Genomic DNA, 22,997 nt, shown 5'->3' on the forward strand with positions numbered 1-22,997 from the left:
AACATATCATCAGCCCAAGGGCGAGACGGGGCGATTCCAAGGGGGGGGGGGGGGGGGAAGAAAAAAAAAAAAAAAAACCCATGTATTTCCAGGTGATAACTAACTGGAAAAGCCAATTCCTCTGCCCGGACGGGAGGGAAAACGAGCCCAGCAACGCCATCAACTCCTGAGCACTTTACCTGGAAACTTTGGAGGAGGGCTCTGCATTAAAATTTAACCGATCTATTCTAATTCTTCACTTTTGCGTTATTAATTTATGACAGATAAAAGCATAGCTGAGCCTTTCTCATTAACTTTTCAAACGCCACTTAATATTGTTCCATTAAAAGAGGTGACTTCGTAGCCTCTGGATCGACTTTAAAAGCGAGAGGGATGAAGACGGAAAAGGTACATTAAACAGCTTGCTTAAAACTCATACTGCCCCACCAACAATTCAAACGACACCATCCCGACTGGTTCGTACTAGCTCTTTCCAGGAGAAATATCTTAATATTGGGAAGGGGATGGGGGTGGAGGAGAAAGGCAGAGGAGGGATATATATCTTTCAACCCCTCCATCCTCCCAGGCACTTTCGGGAGGGTTGGGGTGAAAGCATTTCACAGTACGCCCAAGACATTTCAATAAAAATTTATTGAAACTTCAGTGACTTTTAAAAGGGGAAAAAAAAAAAATTACAGAAAAAAAATAGCAAGAACTTCTCAACATTTATATAACACAAAATATACCTTCATTTTTTTTTTTTTCTTTGAACCAGCTCTGAGCACCTGACTTTCAAGCCAAGAAAATATGCACTCACTCAAACAAAGACAACAATAAGCACAGTAGTAAAACTCCATCGTGGGGTTGGGGGTTTTTTTTGACACACCAAGGAAATGGGGAAAAAAAATAATACAAAGTAAAGAAAATCCTAGAATCTTCATCTTTTTTCTCTCAAGCCACTGGAGAAGCCTGTTGTCGTGTATTAACGTATATAATTTGTTGTTGTTGTTGACATTTTATGCGGAAAGTAGCACTTTGAACACTGAAGAAATCGAGGATTAAAAGCTACCATGGCACATTGCTTTTTCTCGTTCTTTTTTTTTAAAGATCTTTGATTAGGTTTGTTTTTTTTTTTAAATTATCATTTCTGGATTGCCTTTTGCATTCGACTCCCTTACAAAAGGACGAGGTCAGGTTTTTCTGGGGTGAACTCCGATTTAAAAGTGAGCCCTCAGAAATGGGGGTATTTCTCCTCTGGGTCGGGGTGTATGTTTAAAGGAATTACGACCTTGAAATGAAAACGACTAAAAATAAAAAACAGAAGGAAAAAAAGAAGAGACAGCTGCAGTCGTATTTACAGAGATATGTACAATGTCAATAAATTAAAGTTTAATTTCGAGTATTCATATTCCACGTATTTACAAGAGTTATCAAATAATTACATAAATACTTTTTTTTTAATAATAGTGTCCGCTCTTTTCTTCTTCTCAGCATGTTTAAACCTTGTTATTGCATATACAATTAAAGAGGGAAAGCTGTGATAAACCTACAGTCAAGCTACAGAGGTTTTTAGATAAAATAAATTCACTTTTTTTTTTTTTCTTTCCAACTACACTTCTTATTGTTGTTGCTACAGGGAGAATGTTTAAGGTAAAGGGACGAGGGTCTTATTTCTGGTTTTATTATTATTAATAATAATAATTTTTCCCTGGGATTTGAAACGAGCATTAAAAATAAGCAACAAAACCCCACCGAAATAAAAAAAAAAATACCCCACCCCTCCCAAAGAAAAAGCCAACTACAATGGAACATGCAAAAAAAGCCACCGACTGGCTTTTAGACGTCACAATAATATTTTAAACACACAGCTTCCCTTAATATTGACTAAGGGGGTTGTCGTTAACAACCCACCCAGGAAACAACTGTTGAAGAACCGATATGCGAGTTACTTACACACTTTTCTTTCGGAAAGAAAAAAATCACTTCTCTTCCTTAATTTTTATTCATACGTTTGTTTGATTTTTTTGTTTGTTTTATTTTTGCTTTTAGGTGTTTTTTCTTTTTTTCTCTCTCTTGTTTTTTTTTTTTTTTTTTTTTTTTTTTTTTTTTAATTTTAAAAGGTTAAAAAATAAAAAGAAAGGAGGATGCCACAACCCCGCCGGTGACCCGGCCAGGCCAGCCTGCTCCCTGTGAGCAGCCTCCGACCCAGCTCTCCCACCTCGGCTTCGCTCCCCCCTCCCCGACCCTCTCCCTCCCCTCACCCCCTGCTTCACCAGACACCTCTTTGCTGATAAACGCGCACACAACGCCGGGGGGGGGGGGAGTATATTAATTAAAAAAAATATAGAAGGGGGGGGGGAATAAAAGAGAGGGGTAAAAAAACCAACTCGCGGGAGGAGGATGTGGTTTCTTTCAAACAAAGTGCACTGAGAGACTGCTTTGAAATGAGCTCCCGGAGGGCGGGGGGGTTACGGGGAGCCGCTGCGGGATCTGTCCTGCTTGGGGTCGAGCCCACTGACCAGGCGCTGGATGTTTTGCAGTTCGCTGGTGGCCGCCTCCTTGTCTGCGCCCAGTTTGGGGGAGAGGGAGACGGAGCCGGAGGAGAGGGTGGACGAGCGGCTGGTGAGGTCCGAGGCGGAGTCCAGGGGTACGGAACCGGGGCTGGTGGTCAACCCCCCCGCTTTGCCCTCGCTGGAACCGGCGGCCAGGCCGGGCAGGGCGGTGGTGAGGAGGCTGCTGCCGTCGGGCAGGGGGACGGGCAGCGGGTAGGGGCTGTAGCGGAGCCGCGGCCGTACGGCGTTGAGGAACGGGTGCCGGTGCACCGAGCTGGAGGCGGCGCTGGAGGCGGCGGCGGCCGCGGCCATGTAGGTGTAGGGGTAGGGGAAGAGGCTTCCGAAGGGAGACATGGCCAAGCCCTGCGGGACAGGGGGGAGAGAGAAAGGAAGGGGTTACCGGCCTGCACATAATCTCCCGGGGGATGCTCTACGGCACCCCCACGCCAGCACACCCCACGCACGCCCCAGTGGGAGAGCTGACAGCGGCCAAGCTGCTGCTGCCCACGGGAGGAGATGAAGACCCGTCCTCCCAGTGCCGAGGCCAAAACCACCCGGATCCCCCGAGGCAGCCCCTGCCGAGGGTCTGTCCTGCACGGCCCCCCCCGCCCCGGCTCCCCTCCCACTGGGGGGGCGAAATGACATAAGGGCCTTGGTGTCTCTTCCGCCACTCTCCTTCTCCGCGGGGAGATTTTCTTTTGCTGGGGCGAACGCTCTGTCCCCGCAGGTACAGCCGCCCCTCGCAGGGCAGCCCCGGGAACACCCCCCCATCACCATCCCCCCACCATCACCATCACCCCACCACCACCACCACCACCCCCCCCAACCCACCCCGCAACGGCGACGCCGCTTCACAGGCCGGGACGCGCCCCGCACCGCGGAGCTGCGCTCTGGGACCGCCCGGGGAGCCGCCGAGCCCCCCCGGGGAGGGGCGGGGGGGAGCATCGGAGGCCTGGCCCGGTACGGGGTCCCACGGAGCACAGGAGCAGGAGGACAGCGGGGCGGGTGGAAGAGCTCCGCGAGTTCAAGCTGGGCCACCCCCCCACCCCCCCCCGGGACTTCCCCACCTCTGACTTTCCCCCAAACCCGGCGGCTGCCCCTGCAGAAAGAGCCGGGGGGGGGACGGGGACGGGCAGCCAGGAGGCTAAAGGGGGTGCTCTGCTACTCCCTCCCTTCCCCCAGGACGGACCCCCCTGCTCCGGAGGGGCAGCGGGAGGGGGGGGCGGAATGCGGTACCTGAGACGCCAGGACGTGCTGCTGCAGATGGAAAGGCAAAGCAGCCGCCGATGCTCCCGAGAGTCCCTGGGCCGCCGCCGTGGCCATGACCGTGTTGTCCAGTCCCGAGACACCGGCAGATGCCCCGGAGACGGTGGCGAGCAGTGGCCCCATACCCGCGGCCATGCCGGAGAAGGCCCCCCCCATGGCGAACTGCCCGGGGTGAAGCAGCAGCGGGTGCCCGTTCCCCAGCGGGTTGAAGAACTGCTGACCGGCCAGGGTGGGGGGAAAGCCGAGGTTTTGCAAGTGTCCCTGGCTCAGGTGGGCCGTGCTGTCGGTCTGGACCGTGAGGGGAGCGAAGGGCTCTTTGCCCAGCAGCCGGTTCTCGTCTACTTTGGGGCCATCCCTGAGGGGGCTTTTCAGTTCCTCGCCGCTCAGGCTCCCCCCCCGGGTGCTGGAAGAGATAGTAGCCGGGCTATGCCGGGAGTCCGGAGGGGCTTTCTCCGTCCTCTCTCGGCTCCGACTCCCCGCCGAGTCACCGGGGAAGAAGTGGCTTTTGGAAGGGCTGCCCCCCTTCTCCCGGGGGTCGTCTCCCGCGGCCGCGGCGGAGCTGGCCGGCGCTGGGGTGGTGGCGGTGGTCGTGCTGATTTTGCCCGACTCGGTGGCTTCTAGCAAGGGATCGTCTTTGCTGTCTGCATCGCTGTCTCCCTCGCTGGGACAGAGATCTGCAAGACAAAGGGAGCCCGGGGCTGGGGTCCAGCACTGCACGTCCCTAACCCCCCCGTCAGGCTGGGAGAGGGGGCAGAGAGGCTTCCTGGCCGGCCAGAGATTTCAATGTAAATACTTCCTTTTTTATTCTTATATAAATAAATATACCTCCCGGCTCCCACCGCCCACCCTAGCCAAGCCAACCCGAGTTTTACACAGCGCAGCAAAACTGGCTGCGAAACAAAGCGGCGGCCCGGAGGAGCGACCCCCCAGCCGGGCGGGCCCGGGGCCAGCGGCTCCGCTCCGCCGGGGCTGCTCGGGGCGGCGGGGAGCCCCCGGGGACCCCCCCCCCCCCCTCCCCGGCCGCGGCAGAGCCAGCGGGGCTGCAGGGACAGCAGCGTCCTCCCGGCGGGCTCGGAGGCTCTCGGGGATGTGTCTCCTAAGAACTTTTCCAAACTTTTCAGCCCTTTGGACGGGCCAACTTTGACCATATACACGCACACCCACCCGCCTGCATCACCCCCTGGAGACCCCCCCGCCTCCTCCCCAAACGCATGCACGGCTTCGCTGGATTCCTCTGCGCTTCATCTCCTAATTTCAGCGCCCCAGGTGCGAAGCTCTGGTTTGCTTTTCGGGTCCCCTCCCAGCTCCCCTCCCCGCCGCTCGGCAGGACTTTAAACAAACGAGTAAAGCAACAACAAAAAAGAGGTTGTTTCCTCCTCCCCCCCGCACCCCCCGCCCCGGGATGGATTAATACATGTGAGAGCGCTGCAGACAGCTCCCAACCCCGCACGGAGAGAAATCGAGGGTGACTTTTCTATAACAAAGTTCGGGACTGTATCCAGGGGAAAGATCCTTCCTCTAATAACAGATTCAGAGAGGAATATTAATGGAGTGACTCCAGTTTTGAACTTTTGCCCCGTGGTCTGTCTTTGCTCCCTTGACTCAGAGCTGGCTCCTTTCTGAACCAAGGAGGGGAGGAACGAACGTGCAGCAGGGGGAGAGGGAGGCCGGGGAAGAGGGAGAAGGAGGGAAAGAAAGTGAGAGGGAAAGAGTTGTGAAGGGCAGAGAGGGAGAAAGAGAGAGAAAAGGGGGGGGGGGGGGGGGGAAAGAAAAAGAAAGAAAAAGGGAAAGTAAGAAGGAGAGCGAGAGAAAAAGGGAAAGAAGGCGAGAAGGAGAGACAAAGAAAAAAGATAAAAAGAGCAAGAACAGAGAGGGAGGGGAAAAGAGATGAAGAAGAGGAAGAAGTGAGCGAAAAGAGGAAGGAAGGAAGGAAGGAAGGAAGGAAGGAAGGAAGGAAGGAAGGAAGGAAGGAAGGAAGGAAGGAAGGAAGGAAGGAAGGAAGGAAGGAAGGAAGGAAGGAAGGAAGGAAGGAAGGAAGGACCGCCAGTGCCAGAGGGCAGCGGTGCAGGCCAGGATCCGTCCCCCCGCGGAGCAGGCCCCCAGGCTCTCCCCGGGGGGACCCGGGGGGGGCCGGGCTGCGCAGCTCTCACCTTTGAGGCTGGAGGTGCCGACGGCGGGCACGGCGGGGCAGGAGGACTGGGCGAAGCACTTGAAGGCCGTCTGCTCGTTGGACGACTCGTCCGAGGTGGGGTTTTCCTTCTTCTGCCTCTCGTCGTACACCCGCATGGACTGCAGGGTCAGCTGCTTCCTACGGGCACACGCACCCGCTGGGCGAGGGGACCCCGGCACCCCCCCGGGATCCCCCCAGGACCCCCCATCCCTTCTCGTGTCCCTGTTCGGGGATGACAGGGGCAGGGGAATTCAGGGCCAAGGTCCTCTCGAGGGGGGAACGCGTTTCTCGCAGGCAGGACTTGGCTGCTAATGAGAGGAGATTTCTTGGAAGCGGTGAGCAGCTCCTCAGCAAGGGCAGATATTAAAGACAAGGGGCGGAGGGAAGAGGGAAGCATTCCCTGGAGATTAGCTTTTAAAAGGCAAGGATGTTCCAGAGATATGAGCCATCTTAATGGTTGCTAAGATTGCTAGGAAGTGGTTATTTTGTTAGGCACTTTATGTAATCTTTTCACCAACAATTAACCCGGACTAAAAATCTATTTATATTTAGAGAGAAATTAGAAATCATTTCCGTCCTGTGGCTCCAGTGTTGGCTTTATTTTCACACTGACGGACAAGAGGAACTGGCGTGTGTGTGTGTGTGTGTTTGTGCTGGGCAAGGAGAAAGGCCTCTTGTTTTACATTACGTGTGTGTCCGTCCCCCCCCCCCTTTTTTTTTTTTTTGGTTAAAAAAAGAGGAACAGACAGATTTATTCATTATCTAAACTCTAAACCCGAGTGCAAACGGCTAAAATATCCTGTCTGCTGTAACAATACAAAGACATATCCCCCATCAAAAGAAACAAAAAAAAAAATCATCCCTTTCTCTATTTTCTCCAGTATTAAAAACAAAAATCTGGAGTCCCATTAAAACGAGTTCTGTCCGTCTGTCTACCTGGAACACAAACTGTGTCCTGCTGCTTTTAGAAGAAATAAAAAATCTTCTATCATTAATTACTTCCATATTCACGAGACACCTCTGTCAAAACAGTTTATTTATATGTTTCTCCTCCACACTTTAGGCTTTTCGATACAGTCCCCGGGAAAATGCCAGAGGAGATTCAACCAGCGATCAGCTCTGCCCTCACTTCTCCCTCCTTCGCAGTCCCAGATACAAACTATAACGTAATATTCCTCTCAACATTTTAAGGGAAACTTCTTTTTCCAGTGATAATTGCTTAATGTACCACCATTCCTTTGGCCAGCCATCCCCTCCGATGTAAAAAATAAACGTGGAAGGCAGGAAAGAATTCCCATGCAATCAGTTTGGCGTTATTAATGACAAGATCCTTATGAATTTTGGCGGGGGGAAGTGTGGTTTGGTGATTTTGACCTCTGCTCATGTTCTGAGCTTTACACACGAAAACCAAACAAGGCACCTAAATATAATCTATCCAGACTCACCTTTTTTCTCTCCTTCCATTCCCGGTGTCCCGAAAACCTTTGGCAAAGGGGTTGTTGTCAATTTTTAATTGAGTGATCTATAGGATGGAGAAAAAAAAAACAAAAAACAAATAGGCAGGGAGTTGGGACAGAAATAAGGAGATTTTGTATTAAAAAACGACAGCAAAAACCCCCCTCTCCTCAGTTCCCTCAGTTCCACCAGGACCTCGGCAGGAGCAGAGGACTCTGGTTTTGGGGTGAATCTCCTCGGTTTGCCGAGCCTGTTTGGAGGCAGCTCGCAGCGATCCCCCGGCCGGGCTGGCCGGTGACCCGGGCTGGGGTGGCAATGAAAGAGCCCCGTGTTGCTGCCACCGCATCGGCGTTAATTTAGCCGTGCAATGCGATCCATGCAAGTTATGCCTGCGCTTAAAACTCTTTAAATGCCATAATTAAACCACAAAGGAATCATACCCACCCCCTTGCTATAATAAAATACTTTATATAATCGCATTATGCTCCGCGTGTGTGTTGGGGCGCCGGGGGTGCCAGGAGCGAGCTGGGTTTTTTTTTTTTTTTTTTTTTTGGGGGGGGGGAAGGTGTAAGTTTTTTGGTGAATGCTTGGGGGTTTCCTCGGAATTCAGGTTATTGCAGGGAATGGCTGTTTCTTCCTGCCTTTGGAGGGATTGGAGGGGTGGGGGGGGGGTTGCGGAGCACCCTGCAGCTCCCCGTGCCTGCGCGTACGATGCGCGGAGGCGGATTCAAAGCCCGGCCGGGGACTCCCCTCACTATAACGGGATACGGGGATGCCGCCTGCCCGCCGTCCCGCTCCCGCTCCCGGTCCTGGACCGGGCTGGAAGCGCCGCAACCCTCCAATTTGAGAGGAGAGCAGGACCCCGACGAGCAAACCCCTGCCCGAGGCTGAGTGCCGGGCAGGACCGGCGCCGGCTCCCAAGTTACTCCCCCCCCCCCCCCTCCGCCCCCCGCCGCACACGCAGGATCAGGAAAGAGCAGGGAAAACCCGCTGCTAAAACCAGCAGGACTTTTAATCCAGGTGATGCTGGCCGTGCCTTCTGACCTGCCGGCGGGGCGGCTCTCCCAGCGCCGGAGCCCAGGGCTCCCCGCCGCTCCAGCACGCCGCTTTCCAGGAGATTTCATGGCAATCAGACAAATATGCTCATTTTTGTCCTTTAACCAAGCCGGCCCCAGCTGATAGACCGGGGCGAACAGCCCTGCTGATAAGTCCCAAAGCAAAGTCTACTCTCTGTACACACATTTTCTTTCCGTTTCCTTGCAAGAGCCCGGCCGCAGAAAAAGAACAAAATAGCCCGAGCCCCGAGGGAGAAACGGCTTTTTTTTTTTTTTTTTTTTTTTTTTTTTTGAAAACGCAGGCAGAAAGGTGCAGCCTCCCCCCGTCTCTTCACCCCTTAATTTTTAATAGTGAAGGATGTGAGGGGACAGAGAGAGGCAGGGGAAAACTGCAGCGAGCGGACGCTGCACATCCAGACCCTCTGCGCTTAACGCACGCACGCACAAAGTTATAATTTATAGACAGAACAAAAATCAAAGTCCCTTTTTTGGCTCCTTTGCTTCCTTCCACTTGACTTAATTATCATAAATTCGCCATTTGCCACTCTTCCAAATACACCACCTTCGTCGCAAGCGACAATAAACCAACAGAAATGGAAAGGTAGCGTCTGCAGCGCTGCAAAAGTTTCTCTACTCTGGCTTTTTCAGACCTTCCAGCTAAATTCAAGCGAGATAGCCCTCTCTGATCAGAGCATATTTCTGTACCACAAAAAATAATAAAACACTACAGGATGCAAAAAAAAATCATAATATAATAATAATAGGAACCAGACGTGTGCTCCAGCCTTATTGCCAATTGCTGTTAAAGGAGCTAAAACAGCACAAAGGCCAGGAAGAATTACAAAATCTCCCTGCTGCTCTCCTCCCCCCCCCCTCCCCGTCTTTCGACACACGGAGCCGATTCTTTTTTTTATTCTTTTTTTTTTCCTTTTTTTTCCTTTTTTTTTTTTTTTTTTTTCTCTCCCTGATGCATCTTAGATTAAATCCACACTGAAAGCAGCGATCCCCACCCCATCCTATCCCTTTCCCCATACCGGGGAGCGAAACCCCCCCTGAGCAGGTTAACCCTAATACCCTCCCCGAGGTCGGTATTAGGAGAGTGCCCGACCCCCTCCCCCGGCGCCTGCCCGAAGTTGGATCAAGGAGGTTTTGAAGGGGAGAAAAAGAGGAGCGGGATGGGCTTCGTGATTTTTAAGGGAACAATGCAGAGTAAAAGCTCTCTTAAAAGCCAAAACACGTAAAATAAATCCTTTCTTAATCTCCTTACCTTATCATTCTGGTATGCGGTCACTGCGATGAATTCAGTCTCCGGGAAAACGTAGGTCCTGAACGTGCTATAGGGAAGCTTGAGAATATCGTTGGCTCGGACGATGTGGAACCGGGGCTGGTACTTGTGCATGGAGTTTAAAATGGTCTGGGGGGGAGCAGCGGCCGGCAGCAGAGAGGGCGGGGGGGGGGGGGAGGAAAGAAGACCGTCAGCTGGAGCAGCACCCCCGCCTCGCACTTTCCCCAGCCATCGGCACTTTCTCCTCCTAATTTGCCTTCCCTCTCCTTCCTCCCCTCACTCCTCCTCCCCGCCGAGCACACTCCAAACACACGCACACGCCTTGCAGCATCCAACAAAAAGCACTGACAGCTCCAGCTCGCCGGGGTTAGGCTCTCCGCTGGACCTCTCGGAGAGGGGGTTAAAATCCCAGCAGAGCTCTCCTAGGAGAGGGGGAGAAGCTGTTCGGGCTCCGGCCGCAAAGTCTTTTGATTTCAACGTGGAAAAAAAAAATAATAAAAAATTAAAATCACGTAAAGAAGCAGCAGCAGCAGCTACAATAGCAACACCACCACGAGAGCCTTTTGGCTAGGTCTAATTGCTTGCCCCAATCCACTTAAGGCCTTCTGCGAAAGGCAAAAATGTATCGCCTAATCAAATCACAGCTAGCAAATGCAATCTTCGGCACATTAGAGATCCCCCGACCGCGGCCACCACCAGCAACCCCCGGCTCCGAGGCGGAGACTTTCCCAGGGATAGAAAGAAATGGCAAGGATCGTCAGAGCACTTATCAGCAGGTTTGTTTGATTTCACTCCGAGGGTAAGTTTTTATCTCCGCACACCCAGTAAATGTAAAGGAGTGGATAGACATGAATGGGCAACTTGACCTCTGATTTTGGTCCCTGTTTATTTTCACTTTGCCTTGCTTTACATTATCCAGATTAATATATATTTAAATGTTTGCGTACTTAGGCCTTTAAGCCCTTTATACACATACGCATATCATTTTCCTACGCTTAAAAAGTGTGATCGACTTTATTAAAAAAATATATAGAGATATATAAAGTCACCACAGCTCCGAGAAATATCGAGCTGTGCTATGCTGGAAATATATCTCTAAAGTTAATGCTGAATGGCACAGATGGGGCTTCGGAGAGGTTACAGAATAAACTCGAGTGTTTAATCCTGACCTCAGCAACAGGGGAGAAAAAAAAAAAAATATTATAAACCGGACAGACGCAGGTCCCCGTGTGCGTGGAGGGAGGTATTTATTCCCCATTTTTTCCCCGCACTTCGGCCACCCGCGGGAGCTGCCAGCCGGGGCTGCGGGAAGGGCTCCGGCCGAGCAGCCGCTGCGCTCCCGGGTGGATCCCCCCCGCCGGGACCCACCGCTCCGGCCGGGCAGCGAGGGAGGGAAAGGGCGGGGAGGGGGGGGCAAAGGAAGGTGTAAAAGGCACTCACAAATCCGTGCTTGTCAGAGATGTTGTTAGTGAGCTTCAGCTTGTGAAAGGTGACGACTTTGGACATCCATTGTTCGCCGGTGGCCGGGCTGTCCGGGTGGATGTACATTCTCTTTGGCATTTCAGGGTCAGCTTTGCCGGCTACCATCCACCGGGAATTATGGAATTTGTACCTACAATCATCAGCCGCCACAATATCCATCAATAAAATGTACTTGGCCTTTTTATCCAGTCCAGTGCATCTCACTTTAAATGGAGGAAACATTCTCCTACGGGCAGAGACGGGGGGTGGTAAAGAAAAGACAAGACGAAAATAAAATAAAATTAATTACAGCGTTTAAATAAGCTCCTGAATCTCGGTAGTGCGTCCACCAAGCATATCGCTTCGGCTCTCAAGCAGAAAAGTCGCGTGTGTGCGTCCTCCCCCCCCGCAGCAAAAGGGCTTCCCCCCGCCCCCAGCGAAAAGGTTTCTCAAACGCTTAAAAGTTTCAGGAGAAAATGGTCCCTGGGATGGGGGGCGGAGGGGAGAGGTACGTGTTCCCTAGAAATCAGCAGGCGCCTACCCTCTGCCATTCCTAAACAGCAAGGTCTCATTCGGGGCTCTCAGATCGCTCATTATTTTCCTTTTTTGCCTGCTAAACAAAGAAATGGGAAGAGATGGCGCCCCGATAAAATAAATATTCCGCATTATTCTAACCTAGTCCACCGGTGAAAAGCGGAGAGGGGACTTTTTCACTTTGCAGAGGAAGAAAAAAAAAACCCCCAAAAAACCCCAAACCCACACAACCCTACAGCGAGGGCAGGGTGGCTGCCGTGGCTTTCCCAGCGCTGCAGCCTGCCGGTGATAACCCATTTGTGCAGAGGGCTCCCTCCAAACCCCGCTCCCCTCCGCTCCCCAGTCCAGCTCCAAACTGCAACAGGATACCACAAATTTGCTGTTTATTATATCGAGCGGTTGGCATTCAGCAATCTCAACTTAAAAGGAAACACATGACTTTGCAACATGTAAGAGCGCTTAATACTCGCCGAGGCTTTCGCGCAAAAAAAACTTTTGACCACAATTAACAGAGAAAACTTCGGGAAAGCAGTAAAATGGGCGAGGGGAGTTTTTTTTTTTTTTTTTTTTTTCCCCTCCTTGCTGCTCGGAGTTGGTTTTGGTAATTTTTTTTTTTTTTTCTTGAGCCTGTAGCCTGTAACTGGTGCTCTGCAAGTAGGTGAAGCTCCAGCAAGGCAGCTGAAGGCCAGCTAAGAGGACTTTCTCAGGAGTGGCTTCCTCGAGTAATTCTCCTGGCAAATTACACGCGAATTGTTTGGGAGGTTTCTAAGAGAGTCCCTTAGAAAAACACCCGGGTACGAAGAAAGTTTTCTCCCTACATGTCATCACAGCAATAGGTAGAGTTGTAAAAGAGCACAGATGTCAATGAGTAGCGAATATAGAGAGGGATTTCAGAGGGGCAAACCTATAAAATGCTGAAATGCCGAGCGTGGACGCGCCGTGTATTTTCATTCATTCCCACGTGAAGGTTTTATAAATACAGCGACAAGCAGCGCGGAGCTGCAAAACCTTCCCTGCCACCACAGCCCCGGCTGCAGGACCGCTGGGTATTTTTGTCAGCTTTTTGTGCATTTCCAGATGTAATTAGTCAGCACAAATGCAAGCCTAGATCCCAGCAGAGAGAGGGAGGCACAAGCGAAGCAACCGATAAACTGAACCTATCTGCCCTCCTGCAGCTCCGAGTATTTTTTTCCTTTATTTCCCTTTCTCAAGGAAGAAAAACTACGCGTAGCAAAGCTGAAATCAGGCCAGCTCCTTGTCCAACCCCAAATTATTTTCTTTCTGCTACCAGTCTTCTCCAGAAAGCATTAAGCTGCTGAACCATGAAGGGACCCTCTCGCCCCCTGCACACGCACACGCTGAGCAGGGCCGGGTCGTGGCTCAGTGGTCCAGCCTGTCCCCGCAGCGTGGTGCCCGAGGTGGACTCGGATCTCCAGCTGCCTAAAACTTTCCGTAATTCCAGGTGAAAGGAGCTTTACGGAAGAATTTGTCGGCGAAAGAGCCTTGCTCTGGAGCAGCTTGGTGGGGTGCAGAGACAGGGCTGGGGGAAAGGGAGGGGGGGGGGGAAAGCACGAACCCCCGGACCCAGACCTACCTTCCCGATTTGGTAATCACCATCTCCGTGCCTCTTTTATGGAATTGTTCCCAAAGCTCTTTGGCTTCCAGATGCACTTTCGGATCATCTTCCACCTCTTCTTCTGGTTCCAGAGTTTTTAAAGGCCTCAGATGGGCTGCTGCCTGGTGACCCAGGGAAGAAAAGGGGATACCAGTCTCTGCAGCCCCCACTAACTGATCCATGATGGGTTTAGCCAGAGCCCCGGGAAGGGAGAGGGCGGCTGCCCCGTTGGGAGGCAAAGCCAGAGCCGGGAAGAAGGGAGGCTGATGTCCCAACACAGCACTCATGGCAAAGTCCGGTGCCCGGTGAGGTAAAAAAGGATGATAAGCCATGCTTGTCCCAGGGATTACTGGATCTCTCATCGGTATATTCATCCACTCCACTCCTCGGTCTTCCTACTGCTGGAGTAGTCCCGGAGTGGTTTCTAACAGCACATCATGAAGAAGAAAAATTAAGATAATAACAACAACAGCAATAAAGCACCAAAAAAATAGGGTGGGGGGAAACAAGCTCTAGACAGCACAGTACATGGGGGAGAGGCAGAACTTCTACAGCCTACGACTTCCCGAGCCGGGGCACATCCCCAGCCCTCGGGACAGCGGATTAACAGGATTGTTCATTATTAGTCTTGCTTTTTTTTGTGTTCGGTCTCTGCGGGTTTGTTTGGGTTGTTGGTTTTGGGTTGTTGGTTGTTTTTTTGTTTTGGTTTTTTTTTCCTGAGTGGAAGTCCTTGCGCTGGAAAAGAAACGCCGAAGAAGGGGAAAAAAAAAAAAAAAAAAAAAATCCACCGGGTTCGCTGTCTGCTCCTGTTGCCGCAGAAGGGCTGGACAAGCCGAGATCCTTTTTTTTCTTCTTCTTCTTTTTTCTCTTAGTCTCAATCCCCCTTCTCTTCTTTCGTGGCGGAGGGTGACGGCTCGAAGCTGGGTTTTCTTTTTGGGTGGCTGGTTCTCCCCCCCCCCCTCCCCCCCACCCCTCCACCTTTCCTCCGTACGGTCAGGCTGCAGAGCAGAGGCTGGGAAAGGAGGGAAAGCAGAAAGAAGCAAACAAACCCACCCCCCCTCGCCGACCGAGGAAGGCTCCTGAGCAACCTTCAGCAGCGAAAACTTGTAGGGAAATCTCGTTTCCGCCTCTCCTTCCCCCCTCTCCAAGCAGGAGCTGGTCAGGGTGCCCTGATTTCCATCAGGATCGCTTCTTTCTTTCACCCTCCTCCTTTTCTTTTTATTTTTTCCCCTCTCTTTCTCTTTCACTCCGCTTCAAAAAAAAAAAAAAAAAAAAATCTGGAAGAATTACGCTCTTGTCTCTGCTCCAGCAGCGCTCCAGCAAGGGAGAGAGGGAGAAAGAGAGAGGGAAAGAGAAAGGAAGAGAAAAAGGGGGGGGGGAGAAAGAGAGGAAAAGAAAGAGAGAGAGAGAGGGAGAAGGAGCCTCTCAGCTCTGAGAATTCCCTGTGAGTCTGTGCTCTGCGTGCACCAGATTGTATGGATGTGTTGTGGGTTACAAGGGAGCTGGAGCCTCCTTGATTGGCTCTTTGACGCTTTCGGACCAATTGTGTGGCTCCATAGGCGTGGTTTTGACAGGTCGAGTGGAAGGGGGACAGAGCCGAGTTATAAAAAGAAGGTGTCGGAAACTGTAACGCTGCAGCAAAGCATCACTAGTACTCCGGGCCGTGTGAATATGTCAACATGATCAGAGGGGAGGGAGCAGGCAGCGCCGGGGAGGGCGGCCGGGAGCACCCGCCTCTAGGGGGGGTGCTCGGGGCCGCCTCATCGCCCCCCTCCCCCCGCACTTCCACCCCCCCACCCCCCCCCCCGGCCCCGGCCTCCCGCGGCCCCGGCGAGATGGCAGGCTGGGCATTTTCAGTGCGCTCTCCGCCGGCTGCCTGCCCCGGTAGGAGCTTCCAAGACAGCGGCCGCGGGCAGCGCTGGAGAGGCGGCGAGGGCGCGCCGGGAGCTGGGGGGTGGGTGGGTGGGGGGGGTGGTTTTCCACGCGTGGCGATGGTGGGGTCCGGCTCTGGGTGCTTCCCCCCCCCGCCCCCCGCCGCACCGCACCCCAGCCGGGCCGTGCGCTGCGAGCTCTGCCCCGGCAGCCGCCTCCCGGCCCGCAGCGGGGACAACCCTGGGTGCACCCCCCTCCTCCCCGCCCCGAGGTCCGGACCCACCTCGGGCAGCCGCGGGGCCCGCCGCGCCGCACGCCCATCCCCGCCGCGTCGCGGCAGCCGCCGGGGTTGGTGTCATCCCCCCCCTCCCGCTGCTCCCCCCCCGTTCTCTTCCCCACCCCCCCCCCCCCCCCCAAGGAAAGTTGCTTTCTTTAAACGAGACAGGACCTCCAGGCCGGGGACCGGGCGCTTTCCTCCCCCCCCGCAAATCTGAGGGCGAGCCCCGGAGGGGTGGGAACCGGCCCGGGGGGTAGCTCTGCGGGTCTCTGCCCGGCTCGGGGCTCGGCTCCGGCTGCCCCAGCCGCCGCGGCCGCCGTTATTATTGTTGTCGTGGGCGGCTGCAGGCTGCGGCGAGGCGGGCAGGGGCCGCCGCTCGGCTCAGCCCCGGGCCCGGCGGCTGCTGATCGCGCTGGGGGGGGGGGAGCGGGGAAGAGGGCGGAAAGCAGCTGGAAAACGGGATTTTATTTATTATTCTTTTTTTTTTTTTCTTTCTTTCCCTGGCGCTGAGGATTAAGGCCACTCGGCTGGTACCGGCGCCGAGAGGGTTACGCTCCCACACCCCTCCTCTTCCATGAGGTGCGCGGGGAGGAGACGGGAAGTGCGGCTTTCCCTGCGCCCGGGCCGGGGCAGCGCCGGGGCGGGGGGGGCCCATCCCCGGGTGCCCCCGTACCCGGGCTCGCACGGAGCCGGCCATCCTCCCCCGGGGAAGACATCACGCGTGGGTCTGCGCCGGCCCCACGGAGAGGGAAGAGCCGGGCAGGATCCTCTCGGGACGTTTCTGGGGAGACATGTTCCTCGGGGAGTGACAGTGCAGGGCAGCAAGACGGGGCGTTGTATGCGTGCGTGTCGTGGGAGCCGTGGGCATGCAGGGCACGGGGCGCCCACGCGTGTGTTAGGCGGGATATCCCAGCGCCGAGAGGTGCCGAATCATCCTCCTCTCTCGGGGGGAACGGCGGCGGGATGTCCCTACACACCCCCCCCCCCGCCCCAATCCTGCTTTAAAGAGAGGAAGATAATCCTCCGGGAGCGGAGCGGGGGAGCGCGGGGGCTCGGCGCTGGCTGCGCGCAGATGGGAGCGGAACCTCTAAAGTGATTAGCTCTTCTACCACTGCATTTTTGACGCACATGGTTAAGAGCGCTTGGCGCCAGCTTGGTGAAGTCCCTGTAGTAACCAGCGTCTAGGATCGCTTTGCATTCACCAAAATATCTCCCCTTTGGTCGGGGGTGGGGGTTGATGGAGAAAAGAGGAGGGGGGAAAGGAAGCGGGAGTAATGCGTTCAAAGGGGGGGGGGGGGGGGGCGAAGACAGGAGAGGGGGGGAAAGTCTCATGTGTTCCACGAAGCCAGGAGCTTGGCTACCCGCGCAGCGCTCGGCACTAGTTACCAACGAAGGGAGCGAGTGTTTTCAACCTCTGCTCTGAGCCGGTTCTCGGGCTCCTGCCTCCAGCCGCTGCCGCGGTGGGAACCCCCAAACCCTATGCCTTTCCTTTAACAGAGCCCACAACAAACGCCCGGCGGCTTCACCAAGTTTGCCGCAATTTGCCCCAACCAGGCCGCCGCTCTTTCCCTGGGACCGGGAGGTGCCCGCGGGCTCCCGCAGGACAAGCGCAGCCGCTCCCAGCCCCGCCGCGCCCCAATCCCCCCCCCCCACCCCCGCCCCACCGGTACGCGCCCTCGGCGCCGCGGCAGAGACCGGAGCCGTTACCGCCCCTCCGCTCCTGGCCCCGCACCTTGCACCGCGTTCGGCACCCACCCGCGCAACTCTCCCCGCGGAAGAAAATAAAACGTTTGCCGCTTTAGGATTTCCAATTTCAGCGTCTGGCTAATGGCGTGCAAACTTCCGCCAGTTCCGAGTGACCTCCCCGACGAAGCCCCCTGGAGACTCGTATTATGAAGGGAGGCTGCGCTAATCTGAGATCAAAAGCGGGAAGGTGCGAACAGTCTTTGTCTCCCTTCGGCCGCCTCATTCCCCCTTCTGTGTGTGATAAATCTACCCTGGCGCCGACTGCGCGCTGGATGATTAATTTGCAAGCAAACAAAAGGGACCCGATGGCCAGCCATCTTAGTTAAATATTGGCCAGTGCTTCCAGCTACTTGTTAGCCGCCTCTTTGCCAGAAATAAATAAATAAGCGAGGCGCAGAAAGAAATAAATGAGGACGCCCGCAGAAATTCATGGCAAAGTGAAGGGGAGGAAGGGGGATGAGGGGGGAAAAAAAAAAAAAAGAGACCAAGGCGGCCCGGGAAGAAGGGCCGGGAGCGGGGTGGAGGTGGGAATGGGGCTGGTCGGGGGGGGAGGCAGGGTGATAGCACACCGAGATAGACGGCTGCCCCCGCGCCGCCCGGCCCGTCTGCAGGCTGGGCTTGCACCAAGGCCGACACTATCTTGGCTCTTCAAAGAGGCATGAAAGGTCTCCGCTGTCTCCCCGGAGAGCGGCCAGGCCGGAGCTCTCTAATCTCGGAGCGCAAAGAACTAAAGGCCGGGGCGGGGGGAGCGGCTCCCACCTTCCCCAGCTCTCCTCTGCTCCCTGATGCCACCAGCGCCAGCGCCTCGCTGGGTTTTCCCTGGTTCAAGCCAGGCCGGAGGGAAAGCGGAGCTGGCCAGACCCCGGGCCTTTGGTGGTTGAGTGGCTGGGAGAGCCCCACTTGCTCAGATTTCACCCTCCTAAGCAACTTTTTGCGTTTACACCAGAGCTCGGGGCATGCAGCGAGCCTGCCCTGTGCGTGTGTGTTGGAGGTGTGGGAGGAGAGAGGCTCTGGCTCTCGCCCGGTGGCCTGAAGAGCCAGCTGGAGGAAGAAGGCAAGAGGAAAATAAAGGCAGCCCGGTTTTTGGGCCCACGTCTTCTCCCAGGCCTGCGGGAGCAGCTCCGAGGCATGTGTGCGTGCGTGGAGGGACTGTGTGTGCGTTACACGCCCTCTGTGTGTGTACGTGGAGATGTTGTGTGGGTGCGTGCGACCGGGAGGGATTCGTGCCCTGGGGTACGCTGCGCATCCCTGCTCCGACAGCAAAACCTGAGGTGTCCCTTGCACCCCTTGCGTGTGCTGGGTGCTCACGGGTGCTCCGCAGGAGAGGACAAGCCCTGGTGCATGGTGAGCGGGGCCAACGTGCAGAATGTAAGTAGGGTTTTGCATCCTATCTATGCATTTCCTTATCACGCTGCTGGTCCCAAGCATCCCCAGGGGCCCAGACCCATCCTGCTTGCCAGCCGCCCCACACCCTGCAGGATTCATCCCTCTCCTCCCTCCCTTTCCCGTGGCGCCGCAGCCTCTGCTCCATCTCCAGCCCTTCGGAAGGCAACACCCCACCGTGGCCATGCCGTGTTTATCCGAAATAAAACGCAGAGGGCTGGTTTACTTTGGCAGGTTTGCAGTAAATACTGGCTACAGCACGGGGGGCGTCTGGTGAGCGGCGATTACGTGCTTCTTCCGACAGAAACTCTTCCCTGCCCTGTGCAGGCCCTTCCCAAGCCCAGCAAAAGGTGTCAGTAAACGGGGACCGTGCTGACACAGCTCCATCCCAGAGCGGCACTGCAGGCCACAAGTGTAATGAAGCAGGTCCCTTAGGGAGAGAGTCTCTATACTCGGACTGTATAAACTATTACGGGGAAAGGAAGGGTCACTGCAGCAGCTCTTTGCCTTCCCTTTGGCAGAGCCATTCCTCTAGTTGCCAGCTGAGTTTCATGGAAAACCTGGCCCAAAAACTTTCCAAAATAACCTGCCCGGGTCTAAAAAACATGGCGAGGCATTAGAAATAGCAAGAAGAAAAAAAAAATCATGTCTCTCTCTCAGCAGACTGGACCCCATCATGTCCCATCTCTCTGAACAGAAGTAAAGAGGGGGACAGGGAGGGTCCCTTTCCCAGTGCAGACGAGCTCAGGGCTTTGCAGGGCCCCCGGGGCTGGGGGGGGCACACACAACACAGAGACAGTGTTACACATGCCTTGTTGGAGCACTGGGGGAAAAAGCAGCAGTTGGAGAGGTTTCTCACCCTCCAGCCCTTGCTGGGATGCGATCCTCCGGGAGAGGATGCTCGTACCCCCGGCACGGCTCAGCCTGATGGGAGCAGCACGGCACTGACCGTGGCAGAGCCGCTGCAGGGTCAGGCAGCACCATCCCCCCAGCCTGGGGTCACCGCAGCACTGGCAGCCAGCTGCCCTTCCCTGCCTGCCTCTGCTGCGAGCAGCCCCCACATCCTCGCTGGTCCTGAGCCCCCCCGGCCTGGCCTGGCTCCTGCTAGGTGTCGGCTCTGGTGGGACCCCAAACATCAGGGCTCCAGGATTGTGAGTTTTTGCTCCCCTCACAAACATCCCTTGTGCTCAGATCACTGGCCCTGCCCCAGTTCCTCCCCTCCTCACAAGACCTGTGTTCACCTTGTCCCCATCCGGCTCTGCCGGTCTCCAGTCACCTCCACTTTGCCACCCAGAGCCGCGTCCTGCAGCTCTCCCCTCCGCCTCCTGGCTGGGCCCAGCCTCATCGACGGGGGCACTTTGGGGCACAGCAAGTTTTGGGGCCAGTCCTCTTCCCTCCCCAGCTCACATCCCCTTTTACCCTTTCGAGCTGTTTTTTCACCACTCGGTTGCTCCTTGCCACAAAGCATCACCCGCTGCACACACAGCCCCAGCAGCTCTTTCCACCCCCCCGGTCTTGTTCTTCTCACCGGTGTGCTGCTGGCAGAGGCAAAATGAAAGCCCTGCTCCCTCCCTCGCCCTCTCTACACCCATTCTTCTGCTTCCACCGTCGTTGCCCCAGCAGAAATTGTAAATAGGGTTCACTATTTGGATAAGGGGTTTTCTTTTAAAAATAGCCAGGCGTACACATACAGTTTGCCGCTCAGGAAGTACCACTAATTGTCGTTTCCTATAGTCAAACAGATCTATCTTTTTCAATGCTGTCTTTGTGTGTGTGTCTGCGTGCGAGGGAGAAGGAGGGAAGGAGTGGATACGTTTATTCAATTATTTAAACACACACACAACACAACAACAGTACAGAGGAGGGACGGTTCCTCCCGCAGCAGCCCTCCAGCTCTCCAGATGCGGCATTGCCCCCCCCCCCCCCGCAGACCCAGTAGAACAAGGCACTCGACAGCACCCGGCAAAGAAACCGATTTTATCTGCTTTGACCATCAGCCGTGTTCTTTAACAACCCAGAACCGGAGCCTTTCCCATCTCCATCCCCCCCGCCCCGCGGGGTGGGCGGGCAGCAGCATCCCCCGGGGCTGCGGAGCGGTGCTGGAGCCCGGGCGGTGCTGAGCACCACCGGGCACAGAGTAGACGCCGGCTTGCATCAAAGCAAGGAGGGGATCCGGGAGCCTCTGGCACCGACGCTGACACACACTTTGCTCCCGTTTTCTTCAAGATGCCACCAAGTCACCCGGCCATCGATTGATACCTCGGCCCGGGGGAAGGGGGGGGGGGAGGACCAGCTGTTGCAAAAGGACATGGTAAATCTAATAGGGGCTGCTGTCAATAGCGAAATGACAGAGAAGAAGAATTGGCTTCTTAAAGTCTGCTGAACTAACGCTCATCATGTAGCCGCGGACACGTATTCTCCATCGGAGCCTGGTATCCATTACTATTTTCCTTACTAGGTTTCAATTAAAAAGAGCTATAACCCCCCACATGCACACCCCAAGGCAGGAGATACATGACAGAGAAGAGGAGGCGGCGGACAACTGCCTGTACGCGACGTTTGTTACCAGCCCCGAGCCCTTGACACACTTGCCCACGGGAATCCACCCCGACGCCGAGCTCCCGGGCCGGGGCTGAGCCGTGTCCCTGCGGGGCGGCGGGACCCCGCGTCCAGCATCGCTCCCTCCCCGGCAGCGACTCTCACCGTGGGTTGGAGGATTTAAAAATTAACTGCTAAAGGGGAATGTTCCCGACACGTTTGGGTAACGGAGGAGCTCCGGGTCGCAGCGGTGAGGGACCCACGGTGTGACCGTGTCCCCAGTAATTTAATTTCACTCATTCCCTTTCGCGTGAAATAGAGCCCGAACCATCCCCAGCGCAAATAAATAAATAAATAAATAAATAAATAACCCCCCCAAAACCAAATCAAAACACAAACCCCCAACCCCCCCGATTTTCTGGGGAAGGAGGGAAGAGCTTTATTTTTTCAATGCCCCAGTTAGGAGGTTTGGGGGCGGCTGGGAACGGGTTTTGCCTTCCCCTGCAGCCCCTCTGTACGTTTGACCTCTGGCATCTGCCTGCGCAGGGCGAGGGAAGGGTTTCACCCGCCCTACCTTCAGACGGGGGCTACAGAAGGCAGCCGAAATGTCCCAGCTCAGCCCTGGGAAACTTTTGGGTAGCGACAAGTTTCGCTGAAGAACTTGGCCGCTTCGGCCAGGCTAAAGCTGACACCCGCCGTCCAGGGGAGCGGGCTGCGGGCTCCGTCCAAGCGGCACTCCGGAAGGTGCTGTTAGAGGGAGAAAGTCCTCTCCTCTTTCCCCATGGCTTTCCAATTGTCCCTGCTGCAAGGGGACAACTCCCCCGCGGGGGGCTGACCCGGGCGGGGGGAGCGGGGACCCCAGCCCCTCATCCCCAGCCTGCTGCCCCACCGACAGCCCGCTGCGCTTCACCAGAAAGTTCCTTTCCTTACACCTCCACACACGATCCAGCAAAACCCTCCGGAGATCATTTCCGTGGGGAGCACAACAAGATGGAAATTCCAAAAAAAAAAAAAAAAAAAAAAAGCAGGAAAAAAAAAGGGGGGGGGGGCTCTTCTCTGTCTTTAGGGCGTGGGAGGTTTTGCAGCGCTGTTTTATTTTAGGTTAGCATTCTGAACAAACTTTAGATTGATTTCCGGAAAGCGCAAATGCGCACACATGGGAAAGTGAAAAAACCGGTCCTCCGAGGTCATCTGAGAAGGGGAGAAGGGATCTGTATATCTCCCCCCCCAAAAAAACAAAACAAAACAAAAAAAGTAACAGAAGGGGAAAGATCCCATGTTTTTATAGTTTAAAACTACTTTGAATTATTTGCTTTTAATGGCACACATGGCTGCAGAAAAGACAGGCTCTGCTTTCGATCTTGCACTTGCTCCTTGCTTTTCTATACATATGTATGTGTGTGTATACACATATATAAGCTTTACAGCCCCCACTTCATGGCCAGGTTTCTCTCTCCCCGTCCCCCCACTCTTTCCCCTGGACCAAAAACAAGTCCCAGGCCACTCTTGCTCCTACGGTAATTACTCTTCTGCTGGGATTCAGAAACACGGGCAGAGCCGACTTCTGCCACAGCGTTTCTCTGGAGCAGCAGGAGTGTTGTGAAAATTTATTAAACCCAGATGATCCGGGAGTTGAAGCAGACGGAAAAGATTTCCAATTAAAGCCGAGCGGAGCAGAATACAGCCAGCTTCGCGTCGCAGGTGTAAACAATATTTGTGCAGCTCGCTCTCCGCTTCCCGGAGCGGATCCTTCCCCCTCCTATAACTGGGATTACAGGGGAAAGGTTTGGGGTTGTTGGTTTTGGTTGG

General features: G+C 54.7%; 1 protein-coding gene across 5 annotated transcripts in view; it reads right to left on the minus strand.

Annotated features, from left to right (window-relative positions):
* Window positions 1-611: 611 nt before the first annotated feature.
* Window positions 612-22,997, minus strand: part of TBX3 (T-box transcription factor 3) — a 120,239-nt gene continuing 97,853 nt past the window's right edge. The window contains exons 1-8 of one of the 5 annotated variants that reach the window (XM_075769885.1): window positions 15,528-15,584; window positions 13,352-13,796; window positions 11,203-11,470; window positions 9,745-9,891; window positions 7,413-7,489; window positions 5,948-6,105; window positions 3,768-4,471; window positions 612-2,894 (exon numbers count right to left, since the gene is read on the minus strand). In XM_075769885.1, the coding sequence (XP_075626000.1) occupies window positions 2,448-2,894; window positions 3,768-4,471; window positions 5,948-6,105; window positions 7,413-7,489; window positions 9,745-9,891; window positions 11,203-11,470; window positions 13,352-13,746 (2,196 nt within the window). In that variant the 5' untranslated portion in view covers window positions 13,747-13,796; window positions 15,528-15,584 and the 3' untranslated portion in view covers window positions 612-2,447. Of the gene's footprint in view, window positions 2,895-3,767; window positions 4,472-5,947; window positions 6,106-7,412; window positions 7,490-9,744; window positions 9,892-11,202; window positions 11,471-11,993; window positions 12,179-13,351; window positions 14,333-14,425; window positions 14,935-15,527; window positions 15,585-22,997 lie in introns of those variants that run through there. The other 4 variants (XM_075769883.1, XM_075769884.1, XM_075769882.1 and 1 more) reach the window with 4 other exon arrangements.

Source organism: Balearica regulorum, chromosome 17 (assembly GCF_011004875.1).
Source record: "Balearica regulorum gibbericeps isolate bBalReg1 chromosome 17, bBalReg1.pri, whole genome shotgun sequence".
NCBI lineage: Eukaryota > Metazoa > Chordata > Aves > Gruiformes > Gruidae > Balearica > Balearica regulorum.